The sequence below is a fragment of the Grus americana genome, chromosome 31, assembly GCF_028858705.1.
Source record: "Grus americana isolate bGruAme1 chromosome 31, bGruAme1.mat, whole genome shotgun sequence".
In the NCBI taxonomy this organism is placed as follows: Eukaryota; Metazoa; Chordata; class Aves; order Gruiformes; family Gruidae; genus Grus; species Grus americana.
In genome coordinates this window covers 2,485,177-2,508,482 of record NC_072882.1, presented here as the reverse complement: position 1 = coordinate 2,508,482, position 23,306 = coordinate 2,485,177, and the positions used below count along the sequence as shown (strand labels likewise).

Below are 23,306 nucleotides of genomic sequence, written 5' to 3'. Positions count from 1 at the left end.
TCACAGTAAATAATCAGCACTAAGCTCACGCTATATCCTAAGTCACGACCCCGGAGAAGGTGCCTGGGCTGGAGCTGAGACAACCAGGACAAGAAGCTTCAGACGCCTGGGAAATTTGATCACTCCAGTCTAAAAGTATTTATGGAAAGTAAAGATTTATTGGCTATTTCAGTGTACTTTGAATTGTTCTATCAATCAAGTCAGTTGGGTGTTTTGTCGGGTTTTTTTGTGGGGTTTTTTTGGTTGTTGGTTTGTTTGGGTTTTTTTAAGAGGTTTTCCCAATATTAAGCAAATAATTTTAAAATACAGGAAAGATTTCCTGAAAATGAAATATTTTCAAAAGAAACCATGGTAAAAGTGCTAGTCATCACTTGTAGGAAATCCTGTCTCAGTATATTCTAAACCAGGAACACACGACCATTCACAGGTACGCACATAGACAGTAGCTGGTGTTAGACTGTAATATTAATTCCATCCTCACTGGGACTAAACCTGATCTTCGCATTTAGGAGTATTTAAAATAAATCTTCATAAAAACTCTATGGTTAGGTTCGGGCAGTGGAGTTTATCCGTGTTGAGATCTCAAGTGCCACCACAGTTTCTGTGTCGTCTCTCATGCAAAGCTTTAGCCCTGCAGAGGACAAATCTGAAGGTTTAAGAGTCCAGAAAGCTCTGAATTCCAGTTCAAAAATGAAACACCACCAGTCCTGCATCCGAACCAGAAACTGAATAAAGAACATTCAATACTACGGTATAACAGATTTGCAAGAATACTTACAAGTTTTCCCTTTCACCAGGATAAATGCTAACCAGTGTTTGCTTCCTTAAAAAAAAAAAATCCTTCAGAGAAACAGCAGAGGAAGAAACAAGCAAGCAATCAGGCATCAATATTTATTAACACAAGACAAAGGAAACACAATCAATGCGTTAATGGAACACTGTCCAGCCAGATGTTAAATTTAAAAATGTATATCTAATCTAACTTTAAATAAATAAAAACTTTATACATAATTACATAATGCTGTAGTCTGAATTTGACAATGGTAAATAGGATGACAGAAATTAAAGAAAAATTGCAGCTAGGGCTAAAATTTATCTCGTTTTTACAACCTTATTTTTAGGACAGTTAGTATGACATCTTAATTACATTTATTTAAATCAGAAATGCAGTGCAAATTTTAACAAAACAAGACTTGAAATTACCTGTACCCACATATTTTGCTTAGGGAATATTCATAAACAGTAAGACATACAAAATATTTTAGTTCAAAGTGTTAAGAATTCCTAGTTTTTACGTTTCACTGCAGCTGTTAGCTTGGAATCTGATGGCCAACAGTAGGAAATAATTCGCCTTCTGCAACCACATAAACTGCGAAGTCAAACCGACACGGAAAGTCGCGTCCTGGGACTCAACACGTGATTCGGCAGTTACAGAAAAGCATCCGAGACTGAACCTGAACTTGCAACATCAGCGGCCTCGCGAATTTTCTGAAGTTAAGTATCTCCGGTCAAAGATGCCAAGCAACCGTTGTAAAGCAGAACGGTCACAGCTTTTGAGCCCTCCCACGACAACCAAATAATCATTTATCAGTTTGGAAGAACAAACCGACCCCAACCTCAACGAGGCTAGCAATGAAGAATACGTAGCACTTAGTGCTGTACAGTTAGTTACCTCACAGGGATGTTGTAAGGATTAGATAATATCCTCATCTACAGATGAAGAAACTGGAGGAGTGAAATGACCTGTGGAAGGTCTTGTGGCAAGTCACTAGCAGAGCTGGAGCCTGAAATCGGGGTTTCCAGGTTCACAGCCCCGTTCTTCCACCTCTCCAGCACGTTGCTTTTCACTGTGCCAAACGTGGACAAAAGCGTTCGATAAAGTCAAAACTGGCCAGCTGCTGTATGTCACTGGCGACGGAGAACGGAATGTTACCTCATTCTATGGGCAGGACTGTAAACTTACAGTTCTCCAACACAGAGAAATGAAACATGCCGGAATAAAGATTAAGAGTAAACAGAAAACTTGCAAGATAAAACCCAAACCATAAGAAGCTATCAATACCTATCCAAATAAAAAAAAAACCGAGGAAAAAAAAAATCAAAATGATCCAGTATGTCATTAAAAAAAAAAGCTATTTCAGCAAGTCAATCTGCTGCATACCGGCAATCTTTGATCAAAATTCATACATGCTTTTTTTAATTTCTGAAAAATCGTGAGTAGAAATAAAAGACAATCCTAGAATTGGACTTAAAATCCACTTTGATGGACAAATAAAGTGTTTGTTGAAACAATTTATCTAAAGCTTTAATTTGAGTAAGAAAAAGGTCAAGACCATCGGAATATTTTCTGAAATGGGCAAGAATGAAGTGAAGCTGTACTGCAAGTCACTTTGCTGTGCAAGAAAAAATAATAGTGAAGCAGAACACATAGTAACAAGACTTTGCTGGCTGAAAAGGGAGAACAACTTTTGTGCACTTTACCCCCTAAGCAAGCTGTACCAACTGTACTGGTCACAGTCACACCTGTCCTTTCCTCAATTGCGGCCAATTTGTTAAAACTAAATCTACTGAAGACTTCACACAGGGGTATTTCAGGACGCACATCTTCAGAAAGCAGACAGTACCCCTACTGCTAACAGAAGAACTCTCACACCCCGGCAGCAGCACCATACCATGAAAACTGCGTCTGCGGGGTCACCTCACTGCTGCCGTAGACGCGGAAAGAGAAATGGTTCAAGAAATGTGCACTTGTGAACTGAAGCGTTTGCAAACAACTCTTACGTCTAGACTTGCCAGGATAACTTCCAGTTTCTAAATCTATTCCCCCCCACCAAATATTTTTCAAAAATATCATTCTAAACTTCTTATCTAAATTTTAACACTCCTATCTTCAGTGCAGAATGAACAGAACGCAGCAGTTTTTCAAGGTCAAAACTGGGCTTTGCTTATGGATACGCTGGGTTCTGCCCTGGCAACCGCCATGGGATCTCAGAGTTCATACTATAAACCTTTTAAAAACTGCCGAAAAACTTTGGATGAGGTAATCTGGAACATTTTAACAACAAGTTTACTTACACTGTATACCACATTTGTCTCAAAAAAACCTGTTGCAGTATCTGGTAGTGGCTCTCATTACTTCCAAAATCCCATTTTCTTAATGCTCATAGGAATTTAACTTTCTTAAAAGATTACTAAGGATTAGATGAAATAAAGGTAATTTTGAGTTAGAGAAACACTGTCTCTCCCCCAGCCCAGTGCGTAATTGCTCCTTAAGAGCAAGAGCTTATTCCCGGTACTCTAAGGCTTCTCTTTCTTTACATTTACTAATGTAAAAAACTGACAAAGTATTCTGAAGGCTGGGATATTAACTTTCACAAAGTTATTTAACAACGTGTTTACCAGAATTGCACGCTCTCATTTTTGTGCCTGCTCCTGTAAAAGAAAAAATTGCATTCAACTTAAACCCCAGAATTACCTAATTCTTTTGGTGAATGCTTTGAGGAAAACTGGCTCGTGGCCTCCCGGTTTACATTAAAGCCTATTTACAATATTTCTTGCTCTAGCAAGAGGGAGCTGAACAGAGTAAGGACTGAATCGCACAAACAGTGACTTTGTGTGTCAATCTAAAGGATATTTTTTTTTTCCCCTTTACAGACAAAGTGTTACAGGGGGTGGAGGCAGAGGCTGTCGCTCAGGTGCATCGCTTCCGTTGAGCATTTTGGACTTGCACTGCGATTTCTACCAAATTCCATGTTACTGTTTAAATTCAGCCTCTTTTAGAAAGATGTGCCTTAAAAATCATGGGTTTCTACATGCTATGACAGACTTCTGGCCAGCAATAAAAGACTACATACCGAAATAAGGAAACTGGTGAAAGACGTGTGTATCTCACATTAGTTGTCTAACCAAGTGTAATTATGCTAAGGACCACAAAAGTTACTTGTCCTTAAAAATTTCTACCTTCAGCTGTCATCATTATCCAAGTTAATTTTCTAAGTGAATTATGTATAATAATATTTACATATTTAAAATATAGGCAAAATTCTTTTTAAATTCAAGAAATATCTATATGAATAAGTAACTCTTAGATTCCGTAAGTTATTGATTTGGTCATGGCACAATTTTAAATAAGTTGTGTGATCCCATGGAATGAATAGCTACAGTACAGATGCAAAGTACATTATATAGTCGGGAACTGCAGAACTCTGATGACCCTTTTCTTAATAGTTTATCATCTTAACTAAATAAACCCTCCCCTTATAGAATCCTAAACCAGTATTAGATAAAAATACAAATATGTACAACAGATGAAAAAAGTAACACTACTGTAAAGGCCTTAGGAATTTTGTAGCTCACACACTTGTCAACTTTGCATTTTCTATAAAGCTAATATTTCAGTAAACTGTTACAAATGTTTTCCATTGTCTACCACATTTCCTTTTGTCTGCTGGTAGTTAACGCGATCTTAATACCACAGGATGAGATGAAGGGAATATGGCAGCAATCTCAAACTTTAGATCAAGTATTAGTAATATTCACCAGCTTCATTTCTATAGCCACCCTTTGTCATTTAGTGGTCCCGCAGTTTCTGAGCATCGCTTCCCCCAGACACGTTACATGTTATAAGCGACATAGATGGGGTCTAGCTGGTCAGCTAGAAAACTGTCGCGGAGATGCATGCGTTGTTTCTCTCCTCTGGAATTGATAGGAATAACTCCAGGATCCACCACCACCACCACTCCCACAATCAGGTAATGTTCTTCCAGGACCACGTTTGTAACGAGAGGAACTAAATCCAGGGCTTCCTGTTCACAGCCGCACAGCTCCACAACCACCACAAGCAAGTTGGTCCATGTGAACACAGCACTAGAAGTTAAAAAGAAAAAACACACCCCACAAACAGAAACCCCAGTTATTTTCACAAAGAGCCAAAGTTTACAATTCTTTATCCTTAGATGGAGTTTACCACCTGCTTTGGGCTGCATTTCCAAGTGACCTAACTTGTAACGTGTTGAAGTTAAAGCACATCTCAGTACTACCCAGTGTGACATACCAACTAAATGCTGCTTTCACTGACTCAAGTATAAATGGTTCTTTACACCACAGAGCAGAAAATCATCATTTCTATTTTGAATTAAGGCTCGTGAGAAAACATTGAGTCAGTCAGCCCAGTATTATTCCAAGCTACAGATGGGCAATGAGGTGCATGACTTGCTGATGGTAACACAAAAAAAAGAATCTGAATTTGCCTTAGGTATTTTTTTTCCTATTAAATCCCACATCTTTGCATAAACATTGCTACATTTCAGCTAGGTTAGGGTGAATTAGTTTTTCGCAGCTGTTTTACCATTCAGCAATGCTTCTGTGTGTTCGAGATACAGAAGTCTCAATATCAATTGGATGGTAACGCAGTCCCCTCAGTTCCAAAGTTTCATCCAGTGCTCCAACAACATACAGTGCATCATGGCGCTCTAGAGAGGAAAGATGGAAATGAAGTGTATGCATACTATGAAAACAGAAAATGGCAAACAATAAATGGAATTTAGATAAAACAAAAGTGTCTCTCTGTATCCAGACACATGGATCAGGACTTAGTCGCTGCACAGTATGAAAGAAAACTAATCATCTTCATTTAAAAGAGAAAGACTCGTTTCTGCTGTACCTCCGCTGGCAGCTGTGAGCTCTGTCCGACGAACAAACCCAAGGTATCCAGTCCGAGCCCAAAGCGTCTGAGCAGCATCACCAAAGCTCAGGCGAGTGTTGAAATGATCAGCTTGAAGGGTTTCGTTGTCATAGATAGTGTAGTAGCCACTGGCCGTGTGTGGACTATTGACCCAAATCTGCATAGGAAGTGGAAAAACAGTCAGATCCACACACTACAAAAAGCAGCTGGTGAGTATTAAGATGAAGCAGACAATAAACTGAAACAAGAAAGTTCTCTTTTTAGCTAAGATTTTCCAGATCCAAAAACGTTTTGCCTTTAGCTCAAACCTCCAAATACCCTGTAGAATCTTGAAAATGCATCTTGCAGATCTAGTCTCCTTATAACTGTAAGCTGAGGATTGACTGAGTAAATAAATTGTGGACTTTTAGAACATGTGAGGTCCAACAATTGATAGTAATCTATCAACACAGATCAAATATACTGGTGTGTAATCAAGATAAGGAAAGCAAAATGTAAATCAGATTATTTTGAAGCCAGTTATGCAAGATTTAGAGTGGAATCCTTCCTTTCTAGTAGGCTTTTTCTTTAAACTTGACAGTGAAATAACACCCAAATTCTGAACACTCCAGCAATAATTCAGCTTAGAAAGGCCTGCAAGTATTACCACTCACAACCTGTCACCCAGCAACTTACATAATCGTACAGAGAGAATATAGCTCAAGGAACAGACAACGGGAAAAACTACCCAAATAGCGAAATCTGCGCTTACCTCCCCAAGATGAGAATCTCCAAGAGGCCCTTTTGTCTCAGGATTAACAATGACTACCTTGACTCCAGGTAAAATCTAAAGATCACAAGAATTAATATGTAATCCGTATGTGCGTTATCTTTACGCATAACTAAAATACAAAGGCTGTTCGTTTACCTCCGGAAAGGCGTCATTTCACCCACGGAAATTACAAACTGGTATAAAACATGCTAGGACACGTACACTGCAGTACGCTAACAGTACAAATGTACTTCATGACTCAAGAGCCACATAGGTAAGGGGTTCTAGGCCTGTAAATGTTGCTAGACCTTGATTTTGCAGAACTCAATGTTAAAAACTACTGGGAAACATCTTTATGTTAATCCATTTAAAGAAGAGAACAAGAGCTACGGTAAATCTCAAACACATGCTGATTTCAAGGATACAACAGCAGACACTTCTGATATGGTTCATTTACTGGAAACAGAACCAATTCTCCCAATTGTTTCAGCAAAGCATGCTCCTAAATCAACAGATACTTTATTAGAAATCAAACTAACTTTCCAGAGGAACCAGCTATCGCCTTGTGCCATGCCACAAGGCTACCTGTGCTAGCTATGCATCTACATCATGAGGTGCATAAAAAGAAACACGTGCTCATCAGATGCTGTGTGCCATGCGTCTAAGGTAATAACATGAAATTACCTTCCCAGATTCTGAAAGCAGCAGGCTTTGCGGAGCTCCCCTTTCTACTAGACGTACTCTGAAAGTAAAGAAAACATTGTCAGGGAAAAAAAAAAGAGCTGAAATCTACTGAGAGGCATGTCAGCTCAGTACCATTACAACACTTTATATAGTTATTAAATAAGTTTAAGTAAACTTACTGTACCTGTCATGTCTCAAGGATTTCAGATCTACATACACCGTGGTGGGATCAGGCCCAGATGTTCCCTGATGAGTTAACATTTAAAAGAAATTAAAGAATGTATTTACAGAAGTCAGGGTAACTTCTGCCTGAGCTCATAGACGTTTCCAGGCGGTTCTTACTGGCAGCAAAATTCATATTCACATTTCCCCCCCTTTGCAGTTGCAGTACGGGAGACCCTTCAGAAAACAGGCTGTTTTCTCTCCATACCAACACCAGTGTGGGATCCATCTTTGGGGAGGGGGAAGCTGCTGTGGACATGGCCCAAGCACTCTCAGCTATCAGCCCAGAGGCCACTAGTCATTGTTTACATGGAAGTAAACAGTTCTCTAATGTCACGTTTCAGTTGTTTTAAGCATCTGTGATATAATCTGGCAGTTGAAAACAAGAGAAGCTGCTTAAATCTTGTGCCAGCTGTTCTCTACAAAGCAGATGTTGGGCTATGCTAACAACACAGAAGTGTGTGCGGATTAGGAAGTTTGCCGCTTCAGAAAAGAATTACTCTGGAAGTCTGACGCTAGCGACAACACATGCAGCGGAAGGCACTGTTACCTGTAAACAGATAGCCACGTTGACTCTTGACCCGAAGGTGGTGCTTACAGCACGAGAGGACAGGCCAATGTCTTTGAAGAGTTTGGAGAAGGAATGAGTGAGAGAAACTCGTGGCCGTTCCTCTGCAACTACCACACAAGTTCGGACACAGGACAGATTAATTCCTCGTGCCTGGAAAATAACCAAATGAATGCAAAAGACTGTACGTGTTAACTACCTCTGCATGCCGCACGAAATCTGTCTGCTCACAAGCAGTAGAATTTGTTTTTCATCCCTGGAAGTTACTCGGGGAAATGCAGGACAAACCCTGTTCTTGTGTTCAAATTATTTTCTCTTTTCAGCTTCTATTTGTAATTATAAAATGTGTCTGACCACAGCCTAGAAACACTGCCAGAACAAAATAGGCATTAGCAGTGCTTCTTCTTCTGCTACAGAACGTAGCATCACGTGCTTCCGCAGTGCTTTTCAGCTAAGATTACATCTGTTATTCACTATTTACATAGATGGAAACCAAACCAAGCAAGAGTAAGGTCATTTACCGAGATTACACTGAGTCTTCAACAAAACTGGGACCAGAATCCGTTAATATTTCTAGACGTGATCATGAATGCACTGAACAGCACTAGCCAGCTGTTTGAACCTGTGTATTATTCTGTTTAACTGGTGACACAACAAAGCAGACACCTTCAGAACAAGACTGATCCTTAGTCTTGTGGATGGAGTACACTATTTCAGTAAAACCCTGCAAAAAGCCACCTCAAGTGTTTTATGTAGCTAATTTTTTTTCCTTCCTCTCATCTCCAAGGAGAAAACACCTCTATTTAGCAAATTGCCTAACATGTGTGCTTTACATCATGTGCTGGTCTGAGCCTTCACTGCAGACTGTTATATAAGCAATTCTTCTGCATAGCATCCTGCTGCTGGCATCCTCTCTTTCAGGTTTGCCCAGCAGCCTCTGACACTCACTGGCAATGTGCTACCTACCCTGCAATACGTACATCCTACTCAATTCCAATCCTTTTCACTTCCTGAGGCTGCAAACATTTTTTGTTGCTTTTGCTTTTTGAGCAATCTGTGGACTGGAGACTTGTACAACAGGAAAACTGGTGTATTTACAATCATATCACTGTGCTTTACTATCACAGTTTCCTTAATTTATGTAACATAACATTCAGGAAATTTCTTACCTTTAACATTTCAACTTGGTTTCCAAGTCCCTTTGTGCACAGTTCCATGACCGAATAGGAACAGAAAGTGTCTCTTATTTTATACTGGCTCACAGTAGATAACCAGAGAAAAAGATTGGATTCCAGCTCCATAGGAGGAATTAAAATTGACTGGTGTCCAGAATACACGCTGTGAAGAACATTAAGGAAGAAAACATTTTTGTGTAGCGTGTAGTTATCTTTAAACTAATATTTCCTGTACTTTCATGTTAAATCCTGCTAAACTAAAAGCAGGTTGTGGGACTCTGCATCTGAGGCAAACTGATAATAGTTCCAATGCCCACCTTCTGTAGCAACATTGTTTTAAAAATACAACTTAGTGTACAAGAATAACAATTTATACACAAACGTGCACACACACAGTCGGAGTGAAGGAAGAGAACTGGCTCAACCACACAGTTACAGAATGAAAACTCCCTTACTGCAACATATAATCAAGGAAGAAAGGCAAGAGAAACATTCTGGAGCCAGTAATATTTGGCAGCACAAATATGCATAATCAAAATAAGGTAACATCTTGCTAATCTGCAGGAAAAGGGAACATATTATTGTCAGTTCAAAGACAAATCCTCCCCTTACTGTAAATTAGTCACTTTGGTAATGTCAACATAATCTGTCTGCAATTAGACCAGATAAAGACATGGACTGCTATTTCCCATTTGTAACCAGCCACGTGTTAATCAGAAGCCATACCTGCAAAGGCACCAGAGCACAAAACCTAGTCCACAATAGGGGTCAAGACAAATTGCTATCTGCCGAGAGGAGTAGAGCTCACACTGCAGCTTGATTGCCCTGCACAGGCCACTCACTGCTGCGTGGGACATCTGCAACACAAGGGACACAGAAACTGTGCTGAAGTTCAAGGACGTCAAAATAGGACTTCATCAAGACAGGCAGGTACCAATAAAGATAGGTTTGCCTTGCTAACACTTCTCCATGAACGATGTTTCTTCTTCCTTTGTCTTCCGCAGCAGGGGCAGAGCACTGCAGAACCCTCTGAGCCACAGTAAACCAGAAATAGTGAAACCAAGAGCTTAAAAGCTTTCGGCATCTCAGACTCCAAACACAGCCGATCGTTACTGACAGCCTAAGGCTTTCGGTTTTTAGTTTCTTATCCCCTTCTCTGTCAACTGCGTTCCATCTCTGCTCTTGGGGGGAGGGCAGAAGCTCATGGCTACGCCACTCATCGCTCACTGCTCTCCTAACAGGCAGCTCTCCAGAGGGAGGCAGCAACAGAATTCCCGATGCCCACTGTACAGACCTGTCTTCCTACACTGCAGAACTAATTCTTCAGCACAAAGTCACACTGCACTGTCTGCGGCGAGTCCATAGCTTTACTCGAAGGAAAACATGGTCTTTATTTAAGCTACAAGAGCCAGCTTCGGTGGAGGGTGAGGGAAGAGGTGGTTCAGAATATCAGCCAAAGACAAGACACCAAAACTCCCGTCTCTCAAACCATTTTGCCATACCTTTACTCCTGTAAGCATGCCTGTTGTGGAAACACTAAAATCTAGATATGCTAACATTTCAGGTGTAGGTGGCTTGTAGATCTGAGACAGCCGCTTCCTGGGCAAGTCATCTGTACAAGAAAGGAACAAACGTGGTTAATTTTTGATTACTGAACTGGTATTTGAATGGAAAACGCAACTTTCAAAAAGCCCGAGATGGACAATAAAAGCTTTCCATTAATTCTCTTTCCAAAAGCGACAGACTAGTGTATGACAAGACTCCAGCCACAGTTCCCATGTAGAAAATTACATATTCTCAGGAAAAGGGAGAAGAGAGCAACTTGCTCTTGTCTTAAGGAGATTAACAGCTGTCTGCAACATGGCTTTTCAGTGAAATTACTTTCCCCACATAGCTCAACAAATGCAGGAGAGATGTCAGTAAACAAGGTCAGACCTAGCTTATATCTTGGATTGTTTTTCTAAATATCCAAACAAATTCTTAAGAGCCATCAGTTAGCATCTGAAATGGGGGACAGTCCCTTTGGAAGTCAATGGCAACGCCTAGACAGAATTTCAAGACATCTTTTAGCTCAGGGACCACACCTGTGTCAATGATGGTTGGCCAGGTTTTCACATCTACCGCAGCAGCCGCCTCTCTGGATTTCAGTAGTCTCATTAAGGTCTGGGTTGTGAGAATACAGGCAGCTTTGCTGACCTAAAAAGATAAACACTTACTAAAAGACAGACAGACAAAAGCATTTCCCAGTGGCACTGTCATTGCAAGATGTGATGTTCAGAGTGTATTTTTCCATCTGTAGCCAGCCTCCCCTAGCAAACTGGCATTGATTTCTTTGGCTTTTGCAACACCGATCTCTACTCTTCCTTCACTAAAACCCCAAACACAGACTAAAATGCAAATAACCACATCAGGACCTTTAGAGCAGGAGAGAATATTACACAGTCCACATCTAGCTTTCTCCCCGTGGTTATAATGGGGCGGCATCCTCTCCTGGTTACTGGGCTGGGAAAGTAACTAATAGCAGGATCCGCACTTGCGCAGCAGTAAGGAGCGTCAGTGTGGAATCTGAAGTGCTAACTTCACGTTAGCATCTCTCAGAAGCCGCCTGTTTCATAGCAATTCATCTATTAATAAGGAGAGGTGGTTCTCTCTTGCATTTTATGAATGAAAGCACTGTCTTTCAGTTGTAAGACGTGCTTCAATCACCGCTGTCATGTAAACAGCGTGGGAGTCAGGACAGCCGTGTTAACCGCTCGAGTGTGAGAGGCCGAAGCAGGAGCGCTCCAGCCATGCTCTCAGCTACAGCCCCATTACTCACTTCCACGATCATTCGCACAGTGGGCAGAGTAGCAGTGAGGCTCTGAGCATGAGGTGGTCTCACGGTCACGGGGATGCAGCCAGCATACAAACAGCCATAGAACGCGGTGATTAGCTCAATGCCTGCAAGGACACGATAGGCTGTAGTGTAGGACACTGGTGGATGGACACCCTGGTGACACTGGCCTTTCCCCCGAGGACTTTTTCTCCAAGCATCGGTTACGATTTCCGTTAGAAGAAGGTACACACGCTAGTGTCTTCCACAATACAGATGTGCAAGGTAAGCAGTCCAAACACCGAGGGCGGCACAACAAGGAAGCTAAGAAAGCTTGGGATAGGGGACTGGGAAAGTGGAGAAGACTGACTGCACAGAAAACCATACCCCTCTTAAGGGAAAAGAATGTCCCAAGTTTCAAATGACTCAAAAAGCAGTCAGGACAAAAAAAACTGTCTGGCAGGGCAAGAAGTACACACACCAGAGAGCACCTCACGCTAGCAGTGAGCGTCTTACACGCGCCAAGTGATTACAGCAGGCAGACCGCACTTCTGCTTGAGAAAAGGCACCCAACGACCTCGGACGAAGTGCCCGTTTTCTGCACGGCTAAAGGCGACAGCACCAGTCTCTACCAGAAGCCACCTGCCATTTCTCCTAGCAAACTACATGCTGGATGAAAAGCTGCCAAGTGGCAACGTGACTTTGGACAACAAGATCTGAGTAGGCCAGGAGCTGAGGAGTCTCTGGTAAGGTGACCAGTGCAATTCTCCTATGTTTCCAGATCTCAATGAGATTTCAAAGACCGACCATGCTGCATTTCCACAGTGGGATGCAGTCATTATTAAAACTTGCTTACCAGGAGGATAAAGAAGCACCACATTGTCTCCTGCATTGAGATGTCCTTTGTCAAACAGAACTGATGCAATTCTCTCAGCTTTTTTGTGCAACTGAAGGCAGGTGGCTGTGCATACAGTGGTTCCCTTGAAAGGAGACAAAAATGCTCTAAACAGGGCCTGACACAACACATGTCAGTAAAATGGCCACTGGAAAAAAAAAAAAAAAACAAAACCCAAACTTGCTTGCTAGCATGAGTCTATAGCTACTAGTTAGCTATACCTATAGGCTGCTGGCATTCAATGAGCCAATTATCTACTACAATATCAAAAAGATAGAGATGGAGTTAGATCTGCTCTAGAGAATTCTACCTTCCAGGGAGTCAGTTCAGGTCTTCTTGCACCAGAACCTTGCCAGAATATACTCAACAGGGATACACCATTAAATGATACAGGAACCAGTGGGACCTACAAATACGCTCAGTTTTAAAATGAAGCATTGAACCATGACAGTCATTTAGATGAAGTGACCTACAGGTTCAAAGGTTCAAATTTTAAATTACAAATCCATGGGCAAAATCCAATATAGAAACTAAATAGAGGACACTGGAATGGGCAAAAGATTTTAAACCCAGTCTCAAACTTGTGCTGAATAACATGCTCTGGACCTTAAAAAACCCCAACAACTCAGCACTGACTGTACCTTGGCATTTAATAAAAGGAAGAGTGGGTGGTCAGGAGTTGCTTGAGCTCTCCACTGTAACACCTCCGTCAGGAACTGGTGCTGAAACAGAGAGGCAGTAATTAAATACTAGTGCTTCTACTTCAGAGGCAGTACTTAAGTCCACTTCACGTTGCTGCTCTGTATTCAGCTGTAGGGTAAATTCTTTTCCCATTTTCTAGCTGTAACAAATACTGATTTACCTTTTTAACTAAATCATTGTCTTCTAATTGACCAAGATCTCTTCCAGAAGCTTGAGCAATACGCTTCCCAGCAACCAGGTTCCCCACCATCACAGAGGCAGGGCCAACACCTGTTGATAAAGAACAGCCACATGAAAACTAGACTTTTAATGCAAATGGGGAGTAGCTGGCCTAGAACTGCAATCTGCAGGAGAGCAAAGGGACAAAGATTCCCTGGACGATCCCACTGCTCCTGGGCACGGATGCAAGAAGAGAGCTAATGAAACCTGACTGATAGAGTTCAGAGGGCATTGCTAGTCTCCTAGTCATCAGTGGAGAGAATCCCCATGAGGTCAAAAGGTAGGAATCAAAATTCCTGACACACACACACAGAGGCCTCAAACACGCCCCGGCCATGGGCCAAGCTCTGGTCCCCAGCAAGCAGGACACTCGGTGTTGGAGGCATCACACAGCTTCCTAGGACTGAAATTGTGAACTTCAGTTTACTAACATTAAGCAAAAGGGGTTCATGTTACCTGGCTGTTTCTGCCTGGGTTTTGGCAAGTTCGTCACACATGTGTGTGGGCACATGAGGATGTTGCACGGATGCAGAGAGCCCTCCAGAAAGTGCTGTTTAGTTTGAGAGATATGGATCCCTCCCAATGGAGTTTTTGGCAATGTATTGGCTGGCACAAGAGCAAGGCAATACACACCCACTTGGTGAATGCTGTCAATTGCCTAGAGAAAAGAAAGATGGTCACTTGAATTCCTGGTACTACTGGAGAACAGTCTGCTGTTACTGGCCGCACTGACGTACTGCAAGACAAATCCCTGCATTTATAAGGTACTGGAGGAGCAAGTCAGTCACTATCATTCCCTTTCACCTCTGTAACATCAGCGAGCCCTATGGAAAGAGTTCAGTGCTTGTTAGCATCCCTGCCTTTATAGTCCATTTCATATACAAAAAATCCTTTTTTTAAATCTTTCATGACCAAAATCCCAAAATATATGCAGCTGCCTGATGAATCATATGATTTTCATCTTAGGATTTTATCCATCTGTCTCCTCTGAACCACTACACTCTGTTCCTTTCTGTCCGCCTCAGCATTCAGGCATCTAATACATTATTCAGACCACCAGGTACTTCCCCGATTTTTCTCCCCAGTTTGCATACTTCACAACCTGAAACATCATTCCCAAGAATGACATACATGCAATGCAGGCAGCTCTCAAAGTATTTGCTTTTCATTCTGCTTCCTTAGGACTGCACTCATTCAGCTGTTTTAACCTTTCTCTGCTTACTGTCTCCCTGCTGAAAATGCATCTCCAAAGATAAGGGTGCCTTTAAAGCACAACTTTAAGCACCAGCATGATCCAAGACTAAAAGTAGAACTCCTAAGCTTGAGCACTGTATCTGCTTTACAGTGCCGAGGCAACTATGTTTCTCTACACAGTCATCTTGCTAGCATAACGCTGACCACTTTGTCAGAGCCTATGCTATTCTGTGTTGCAGCCGCCTTCCCAGGACCTTCAGGACGTAACAGAACAGCTTGTACGCAGCAGATGTACCCAGCTTGTGACCCTGTAAAAATACCCCGTGCCAAGAGGGATCATGAGCCTGTGCTCTTTCCATCTGAGGCATGCTGATGGCCTCTGATCTGCCCACGCACTGAAAAACGGCACAAACTCACCTCGTCCACCTATGTAAGCGGGCTTACCTGCAGCACTCGACTCATCCACTGAAAACTGTCCTCCTCAGATGCGTCTGGCCTCTGCTCTGCAACCACCACAATCCTCTCGTCATAGAAGACGGACACAGAGAACACAGCAATCCTAAGGAAAAGGTGAGAGCCATGTTAGCACAAATTCCAGTTTTACTCCTTGGGAATAGGAAGCCAAGGAAACAGACTAAAGACAGAACTCGTAAAAAATCCCCATGGAGCAAAGAGAGGAAAAAAAAAAAATCAGACAATTAAAACTGAATCGAAAAGGAAAGGCTTTGTGAAGTAAGAGATTAATTCCACCTTCCAATGACATTTCTACATGGTCCCCTGTCCTCTCAACCCGCTATCACATTTCTGTTCCAACCTGTGGCAAATCACTGATGCGATAAAAGCTTTAAAAGCGTCTACGTGATGTAGGGAGCTTAAAATCTCCTGTTAAGTCTTAGAGACATGAGCTCCAACCTTGCCTGAGGATCTAGAAAATTATATCCACAACTGCTAAATAAAATTAAGTATCTTTGGCCATTAATGAAACTCTTCCTTGCTGCGGAGTATCAGCCAGCAGCTAGCTACTACAGGGACTTAAAAGTAAATTCTACAGAGACAGAGAATTAAATTCTCCGTGTTGCTGATTTATCTTGTTACTTGATTCCTTCCCCTGGAGCACACAGACTTGATGAAAAGCCAGACAGGATAGTGGGGAAAACAGACCTGTGTGGGGCAGGATCAGGCCAATTACTGGCTAAACCAAAACTGTATGTACTTTAACTGAGCTACCCAAACAACCAGTTACTGAAGAGAAATCGAAGATCATACTAAAGATCCTGCTTCACTATCTTACATGCAGAAGCTTACGGGGAGGGCCAAGGTTTATTTGCTAACCTTCCTCTGTAAACTGTTTTTATGGACTCTACTGCCAGTCCAGTTGCTACAATGTCATCAGCATTATGTCTACGTCCACTAACTGTCAGCAATCCATCCATTTTTCCAACCACGAACACCAAACTGCCCTGAAAGATAAAAAGGTATCTGTGAGTAACTTACAGAATGCAGATATTCAAATGTCTTTGATCTGCATATTTCATAACTATGGCTAGATCAATGGAATTTGTATAGAGCATGTTTTCTTGCTCTTTGGATTACATCATTTATGACTAAACTAGGAGAGGCACTCTAGCCACTCAGCGACACAAGACACTCCAGCACGCATAGCAGAACTGCCATACAAAAAGCTTCTTACACTTGGTTTTAGAAGAATTAGCAATCTAAAAATGTAACAAGCAACACAGTAAGGCACTGTAATGTACTGACAATGTGCTGGAAAAGTAAGAGTTCCTACTGTCTCAGGCAAATCCATTAACTCTCAAGTGTCTTACCCACAGCAAACTGTCCTTACACATACTTCTGCACCCAAATGCTTTTAAGTATTGAAGGCTATTAGCACGAACAAAGGAATAAAGCAATGTAAGCTCAAAAACTGCATTACGTACGGGTCCAACAAACCCCAGCAAGCCAGAACGGACAAATGGCACATCGCCCACCGGAGAGCCAGCCGAGTTCACCGGGATAACCTGCAACAGAAGGGAGGACATGGGAGGCAAAGTGGATTTGCCTGAGGATAGAAAAACATTCCCTACATCAAGAATTGCACTACATGCGAGTGAAGGGATGAGGAGAAGGGGAAGGAATCCTTGGTACAGTCACCATTTTAGCACTGCATGAGACCTTTAGGAAAGGGGAACGCCGAATGTTAACTGTAATGAGTTTTTCAGTGTATCTTTTTAAAAAGCAACCAAGAGATTATACAAAGCTATCAGTTTTACACAGGAAATGGGGAAAGAAAGATGCATTCTACTATACATACCTCAAACGTATTCTTTGTCACCCCTGTCAGCCCATAATACATCATTCCTCCTGCTCTGGAGCTGACACAGATTTCACCAATCTCATCTGTTTTACAGAGCTGAGGTGGTCCATCAGGTTTCACTATACACATCATTCCTAGGACAAATCACGCATTGGTAAAATAGTCCCCAAGATTTACCCAATATAAGAGCTGACACATTTAACCGTGACAGATATGACAACATAGTACGGGTTCTGCCTAAACTCCCCCAATGCTGAGGCTGAATATGTGACAAAACATTGACCAGTTCTTTTTCTAAAACATACCAGACCATTCGCAAAAAAGTCTTTTAGGGGACTCCTGCCCATTTTTACCTCCTGGCATCACATGGCCAACATCCTGGACAGTAAGAGCAGAGTTTTTATCTTCAGTGTTGACACGGATCACACCAAAACTCAGCCCGTTCATGGACAGGATGGCTCTTCCAGGCAAAGGTGCCCCAGGGACCCCAGGCCTTTGAAGGACACAAAATCAATACACTAAATCAGGCACACAGGCTATTATTAGACTCGGATGAAGATATCGCAGCGACAGAAATATGCATATTTCAGTGTCTCTCCTTTGCATAACAGATCTAAAACTGTGAGATGGCAGTATAGATTGCCTCCCGGAAGAGCCACATTGATCAGTAAGAAACCGTATTCCTGGGCAAGCGCAACTCTTCTTCCAGCGTTTTAGCTTAGCCCCTGTCAAATGCCACCTCCCAGGCCAGACAGTTACAGGGCTAGTTATCACAGAAGGCAGCAACGGACAGAAACAGACTATGAGAATGACTGTCCAAACTGATAGCAAAGTTAATCTCAGATTCAAGAACGCCACACTAGCTGTGCAAATCAAAAGTAGGAAAAAGCAGTGCACAGTTCTTACAGGCACTGTTGAGCTGCCACGTATCTTAGAGGAAAAAAAAAAAAAAGCACTCATATCTTAGGAGAAATGTTTCACAACTTAGCAACTCAAATACCTGAGCACACACAGTAAATGTCAGTGGAGTTTATTACATGCTTAAGTCAACTATGACCAACCGCTGTGTGAACAAACCTCAGCCGGGATCACTTAATCTAGCAAGCAGACTGCAATGCAGTATGCCCATTACCTCCGTATTGCAATAGTCATCGCTTCTGGGGATGTGGCACATGGACAAATTGCCTCTGGTTTGAGCCCATGGCTCTGAAACAAGCTCAGGAAGGCATCGCATGAGGAAACGGACCCTGGAAAGAAAATATGCCACTATGACTTTACATCATTTGATTTAAACAACTGTCTGTAAAATAACCTAGAAATAAGTGCGCTGTATTTGCAGAGTATATGCGCTGCATCAGTTCTGAGAACTCCACATAGCGCCTTCCAAGATACCAGCCACAAAGCAGCTTGAGTGCCTACTGAAGGCACTAGAACAGGCATATTCTCTTAAACAAGTCTGCTTTTCTCCTCCAGTTTGCTTCAGAGTTGTTACATGCTCAGGGTACAACAACAGGCTTAAAATACTTTCCAAACCTCCAACATATGTAGGGTCTGTTTCCATGCAGCATGCAAAATCAAAACAGGCCTAACGGTATTCCAAGTATCCCTTCCAGTTGGTGCCATCTAGACAAACATTCTTTAAGCCTTTTCACCAACAGCAGATTCCTTGCAGATTTTTCTGGGGATTTTTTCACCTTCAAAGTTCTTCTTAAAAGCCTTTACCTTATCTTCTGTGAGCAATTTAAAACCAATCTCACTGCGTCTACCCGAATTCTGTTTTACACACATGAGCTCCCCATTCAACTCTCCTGTTTCTTACTTTGTGGTATCTTTCACAACTCATACTCAAAGGATGAAAGCACAGAAAACCCCTCCGCCCGGTGCTCAAGTACCACAATCCACAGCTCTGTGCTGACAGCTGCCCTGACTGAAACCTTCTCGGAAGTATCTGCAAAAAGAGTTAAGCTTGAGCCTGTGAGACAACTAGCTGAGAAACCTCTCTCCTGAAAACAGCAGGATGTGCATACTCACAAGGATTTGCACCATCAGTTACAATCAGCATCCGTAGAGAACTCAAACTGACGTCTCTTTGGTCTCGATGGGCCATCATGGCCCAGTGCAAGTCTCGACACTTGACTAAAGCAACTTTTGCTGCAAATTGACACAAAAAACCCCCATGTAAGGACAAATAAAAGCTTTCCATGAGTCATTTTCATATAAATATACACTCTAACACTCCCAAATGAGAAAATTCTCACTAAAGCAAGCAAGCCTTAATTAACTGAGCCTGCAGTAACAGCAAATCCCAACATGCAATAGTAGCTGCTGCGGCACACGGGCCGTTTGCCCACCACCTGAGCCAGGGTCTGTCACTACTGCAGCCCCTCCTCCAAAGTGCATAAATCACGATCACCATCTGAACATCCTCGGTGAGGACTGGGGATCAACAGATCTTGCCGTGCTCAACTAATTTCTTGGTCTCATAAAAGGCACTCTGAGGTCCCCATCCCATTCGCTGACGTTCACATGGCATTAGGATGTGGTGCATATTTAGAAATAAATTAAGAGTTTTGGCCCTTGGGATTTGTCATGGAAGAGCAAGACGACAGGCTCTAAAGCATTTCAGATTTTAATGCCCCTCACTCATTTATCCTCTCAGGATAAACTTCAAGTAAAGTTGTGGAACAAACACAGTTACCTTTGTGGGTGTGAACTCTCTGCACCCATGAGAGCGGACAGGTTTTCATCACAGAATAGGGCACACTGATAGTATGCAGTTTGTTCATTACATTCTGAAAAGCAGAAAAAGACTTTCAGAGAAGGGCTCACAAAACCCATTACGAAGCAGAAACAGGAGTCAGCCTCACTCCCCATCAACCCCTACCCCACCATGAATTCACGTAAGTTTACTGAGGATGCCTCTACACTTCCTCCAGAGAACTGCAGATGTAGCAGGGAGAGAAATGGTTGACTTAACAGGTAATGGTCCTCAACCATCTCCTCAAATGCTGCAATTATAGAGAGTTATGAAATGCTTCAGAAAGTTCTTACAGGCTCAACTCACCGTTAGAATGCCATGCCACAACCCTGCATCCTTCTTAAAATCCAGAACATTCACTATCGTTTCACCTGGGAAAAGAAAGTTGTGGTTTTGAAGTGAAATGTGCCAGGACAGCCGTGACCATTATTTATGCTAAAATCTGCACATGTCTGAATCTGTCATTTGAATCTGTCAGATCTGCTCCAAGACATACACATGTAGCAAGTACAGAGCCTTGTTTGTCTGATTATATGTTTTACTAGTCAGAGTTCCTTGTTATGCAAAATAACACAACTGAACATCAATTTGAGAGAAGGAACACATCCCAGAAAGTTGCAAGAAAATTACATTCCAGCCTGTAAAGTACATCAGTAAAACAGAAAGGGTCTTAATCTCATTATGTATGAGCAGTAGCAGGGGAAGAGAGTAGAGAACATCATTCAAGCACTGACTCCCAGAAGCAATGGAAATTAAAGCGATGGCTTCCAAAAGACACTCTGCATTTTAAAGTACTATGACATATAGCTCTAAAAATAAGGTTTCACTCATGGATATATAAATTAGCTTGATTTACAAGGTAGACCAGACTAAAACCACATCCTATAGCAGAACTCTCTGTGGTTCCACCAGCAATTTCCAATCTCCATTTCTGGGTTAGTCAAAGCGCCTCATGCGACTAGTACAGAACTGGGAAGAGGCACCTGGATACTTACACACGCTATCAAGGACAAAAGTGTGGAAGGACATTTTAATGGGTGATCAGTACAGCAAGAGGGGGACTCAAGCTCATTGGAGAATGCTCCATTTTTGATTCATTTGCTCCTGTTTTGATTCATCAGAACAGACTTGTTAACTTTCTAGACATGATGCAAATCCCACTTTTTAGTCCTCTTCACTACGGCAGTGAAAATCATGTAGTTTTGAAGGGAAAAAGATTATAGATAGTCTTCACTGTTAGTGGGGGGGAATTAGTCTGCACTTTTTTCTTTTACTTTTTTTTTTTTAAAGTAGATACTATTGTGTATTGGTTACTCATAGACAGCTGTTAAAAATATGAGAGGCAGCCACTTCAAGTAACGTTGCTGCATCTTCATTCCTTTGATGTTTCTGTGACATCGCTTACCTTCGGAATAGTTGCAGGCCTGAGACAAGGCTTGACAGTGAGACAGCATGGCAATCCGCGACACTGTAACGCCCATAACACTGCCCTCTTTGCTCGTCTTGTACTACAGAAGAGGGGGGTAAAAAGGTCAGAGTGTGACTCTGGATCCCACATACGAAGGAAAATAAATCAGAATGCATATTAAATACAAGATTTGTTTCTCTATAGCTGCTGAGATATACTCAAAAAAAGTACCTGCCTGTAGAAAGGTATCAGCAAGGTTCACTACTGAGAAGACAGTTATTCAGGTAGCAAACATGTTCAGCTAACTCCAGAGAAATGAGATAAAGACGGCAATTGAATGTGTCTGCATTTATTTCACTATTACTACTTCTCACAACATCTCTTCCTGCTCCTGTAAATAAACTGAAAAGCCAATTTGTAATTTTAGAGTAGCCAAATTACTGTTACTGCTTAAACCACTGTAATTCCTGGCAGTTGCCTTACTGAGGCGTACAAACAAAAATAAGCTTTGCTAGGAAGAACAGAGAATTCAGAATGCTTTTGGCTTAAGTAGTTTCAGAAATCTGAGTTATCAAGTAGACTATCTCAGAGAGCTCAGTTGTCTCAATTACTAGCTTTCTGGAACAGAACAGTGTTCTCCAATCCATTTTGGGCAGCGCTCAGGGCCACTAAGGTATTCGAAACTAAAATAAGCTTCACAGCAGGTTGTGCACAGTGAAAGACTTATTTCAGTGGCTAGAAACTGGGAAGTTTAAGGTAGTGAGGTGAAAGTATTATCTCTCTGGTGATTAGAACATTAAATTCAGCTCACGGAAACTACTTTCTATTCCCCATTCACTACTTACCTCAATATATGCTGGCTCAGTTCCTGCAGCTGAGATGTTGGGCTGCCAGTCCTTAGGAGATTTGGAGAGATATTTTGAATCTGTCACAACCCATTTGAGTCTGGGCCAACCTAGAGCCAAAATTAAGTGGTACATTAACATCCATTTATTTATTGAGGGATTTATATTCTGCAAGAATACACTAAAACCCCATCATTTGTCCAAGTTCAGTTACACAAGCAAAATACCAATCCAAGCCAAGCTACTAGCCAGAAGGTTCATCTCGTTTCTCATCAGGGAGTTCAGTGGGCAACAAGGCACTTCCTCTACTCAGGAAAGATCCCTGCAGTATTTCTAAATATAACTTGTTGTATCATTAATAAAACTGCTTTTGAACCTGCCAAATACCACTGAAGGGATCTGAGGACAACCCTGGCTTGTAAGGTGGGTTCATCACAACTTCCAGGACAACAAAGCAATTCTGTCAGACACACAGATCAATCTACACATACAACAGTTAAGTGATGCTATCAGAAAGTTCCTCCCTTTGCTCCCCCAAAATGCATTCGCACTTCTGACAGTTCAGTTACAGCAAAAGTACAATCAAAAGCAAGTATATAATCGATCTAACCTTTAAACTGCACAATTTCTCCATTTTGGGTTTTTGGAAGTCCTTTCAGGCAAACTTCAGTGGTGAGGGCCAAAGCAATACCACAGCTTCCCAGCAGAAAACCAATCTGTTGACCACCAGCATCCTGAGGGAAGAGGGGGAAAAAGTCATTCCTGTTTATGACCTAAGTCAACTTTCCCCTTACCAAAATGCAAGGTTTGGTAATGCTCTGGTAACTGCCTGGTAACATTATGGATGACATGGGGAGGAAAAAGAAGAAACAACCCATGCCCACAGACACTCTTTCCTTTCGTTTGTCCTTCTCCGCCTACACCCAACGTCTGGCAATGGTTTGAAACTCAAACGACAATCACTGTCTGGCAGGGATGAATACAACCGCTTCTAAGCTTACTTAATAACACATTTTGGAAGATGATATATATCCAGCACAAAGGCCTGCTGGGTGAAAACGCAGACATACCTA

General features: G+C 41.9%; 1 protein-coding gene across 5 annotated transcripts in view; it reads right to left on the bottom strand.

Annotated features, from left to right (window-relative positions):
• Positions 1 to 877: 877 nt before the first annotated feature.
• Positions 878 to 23,306, bottom strand: part of DIP2B (disco interacting protein 2 homolog B) — a 70,292-nt gene continuing 47,863 nt past the window's right edge. For 4 of the 5 annotated variants that reach the window (XM_054806930.1, XM_054806932.1, XM_054806934.1 and 1 more), the window contains 28 exons: positions 22,844 to 22,967; positions 22,234 to 22,343; positions 21,386 to 21,488; positions 20,287 to 20,351; positions 19,921 to 20,014; positions 19,254 to 19,373; positions 18,355 to 18,469; positions 17,576 to 17,715; positions 17,220 to 17,356; positions 16,846 to 16,926; positions 16,238 to 16,365; positions 15,350 to 15,464; positions 14,168 to 14,369; positions 13,653 to 13,762; positions 13,432 to 13,512; positions 12,752 to 12,875; positions 11,902 to 12,023; positions 11,168 to 11,279; positions 10,586 to 10,695; positions 9,810 to 9,940; positions 9,078 to 9,246; positions 7,891 to 8,061; positions 7,303 to 7,364; positions 7,119 to 7,176; positions 6,435 to 6,509; positions 5,663 to 5,840; positions 5,348 to 5,471; positions 878 to 4,866 (listed from right to left, as the gene is read on the bottom strand). In XM_054806930.1, the coding sequence (XP_054662905.1) occupies positions 4,614 to 4,866; positions 5,348 to 5,471; positions 5,663 to 5,840; positions 6,435 to 6,509; positions 7,119 to 7,176; positions 7,303 to 7,364; positions 7,891 to 8,061; positions 9,078 to 9,246; positions 9,810 to 9,940; positions 10,586 to 10,695; positions 11,168 to 11,279; positions 11,902 to 12,023; positions 12,752 to 12,875; positions 13,432 to 13,512; positions 13,653 to 13,762; positions 14,168 to 14,369; positions 15,350 to 15,464; positions 16,238 to 16,365; positions 16,846 to 16,926; positions 17,220 to 17,356; positions 17,576 to 17,715; positions 18,355 to 18,469; positions 19,254 to 19,373; positions 19,921 to 20,014; positions 20,287 to 20,351; positions 21,386 to 21,488; positions 22,234 to 22,343; positions 22,844 to 22,967 (3,414 nt within the window). In that variant the 3' untranslated portion in view covers positions 878 to 4,613. Of the gene's footprint in view, positions 4,867 to 5,347; positions 5,472 to 5,662; positions 5,841 to 6,434; positions 6,510 to 7,118; positions 7,177 to 7,302; positions 7,365 to 7,890; positions 8,062 to 9,077; positions 9,247 to 9,809; positions 9,941 to 10,585; positions 10,696 to 11,167; positions 11,280 to 11,901; positions 12,024 to 12,751; positions 12,876 to 13,100; positions 13,197 to 13,431; positions 13,513 to 13,652; positions 13,763 to 14,167; positions 14,370 to 15,349; positions 15,465 to 16,237; positions 16,366 to 16,845; positions 16,927 to 17,219; positions 17,357 to 17,575; positions 17,716 to 18,354; positions 18,470 to 19,253; positions 19,374 to 19,920; positions 20,015 to 20,286; positions 20,352 to 21,385; positions 21,489 to 22,233; positions 22,344 to 22,843; positions 22,968 to 23,306 lie in introns of all 5 variants that reach the window. The other variant, XM_054806935.1, reaches the window with a different exon arrangement.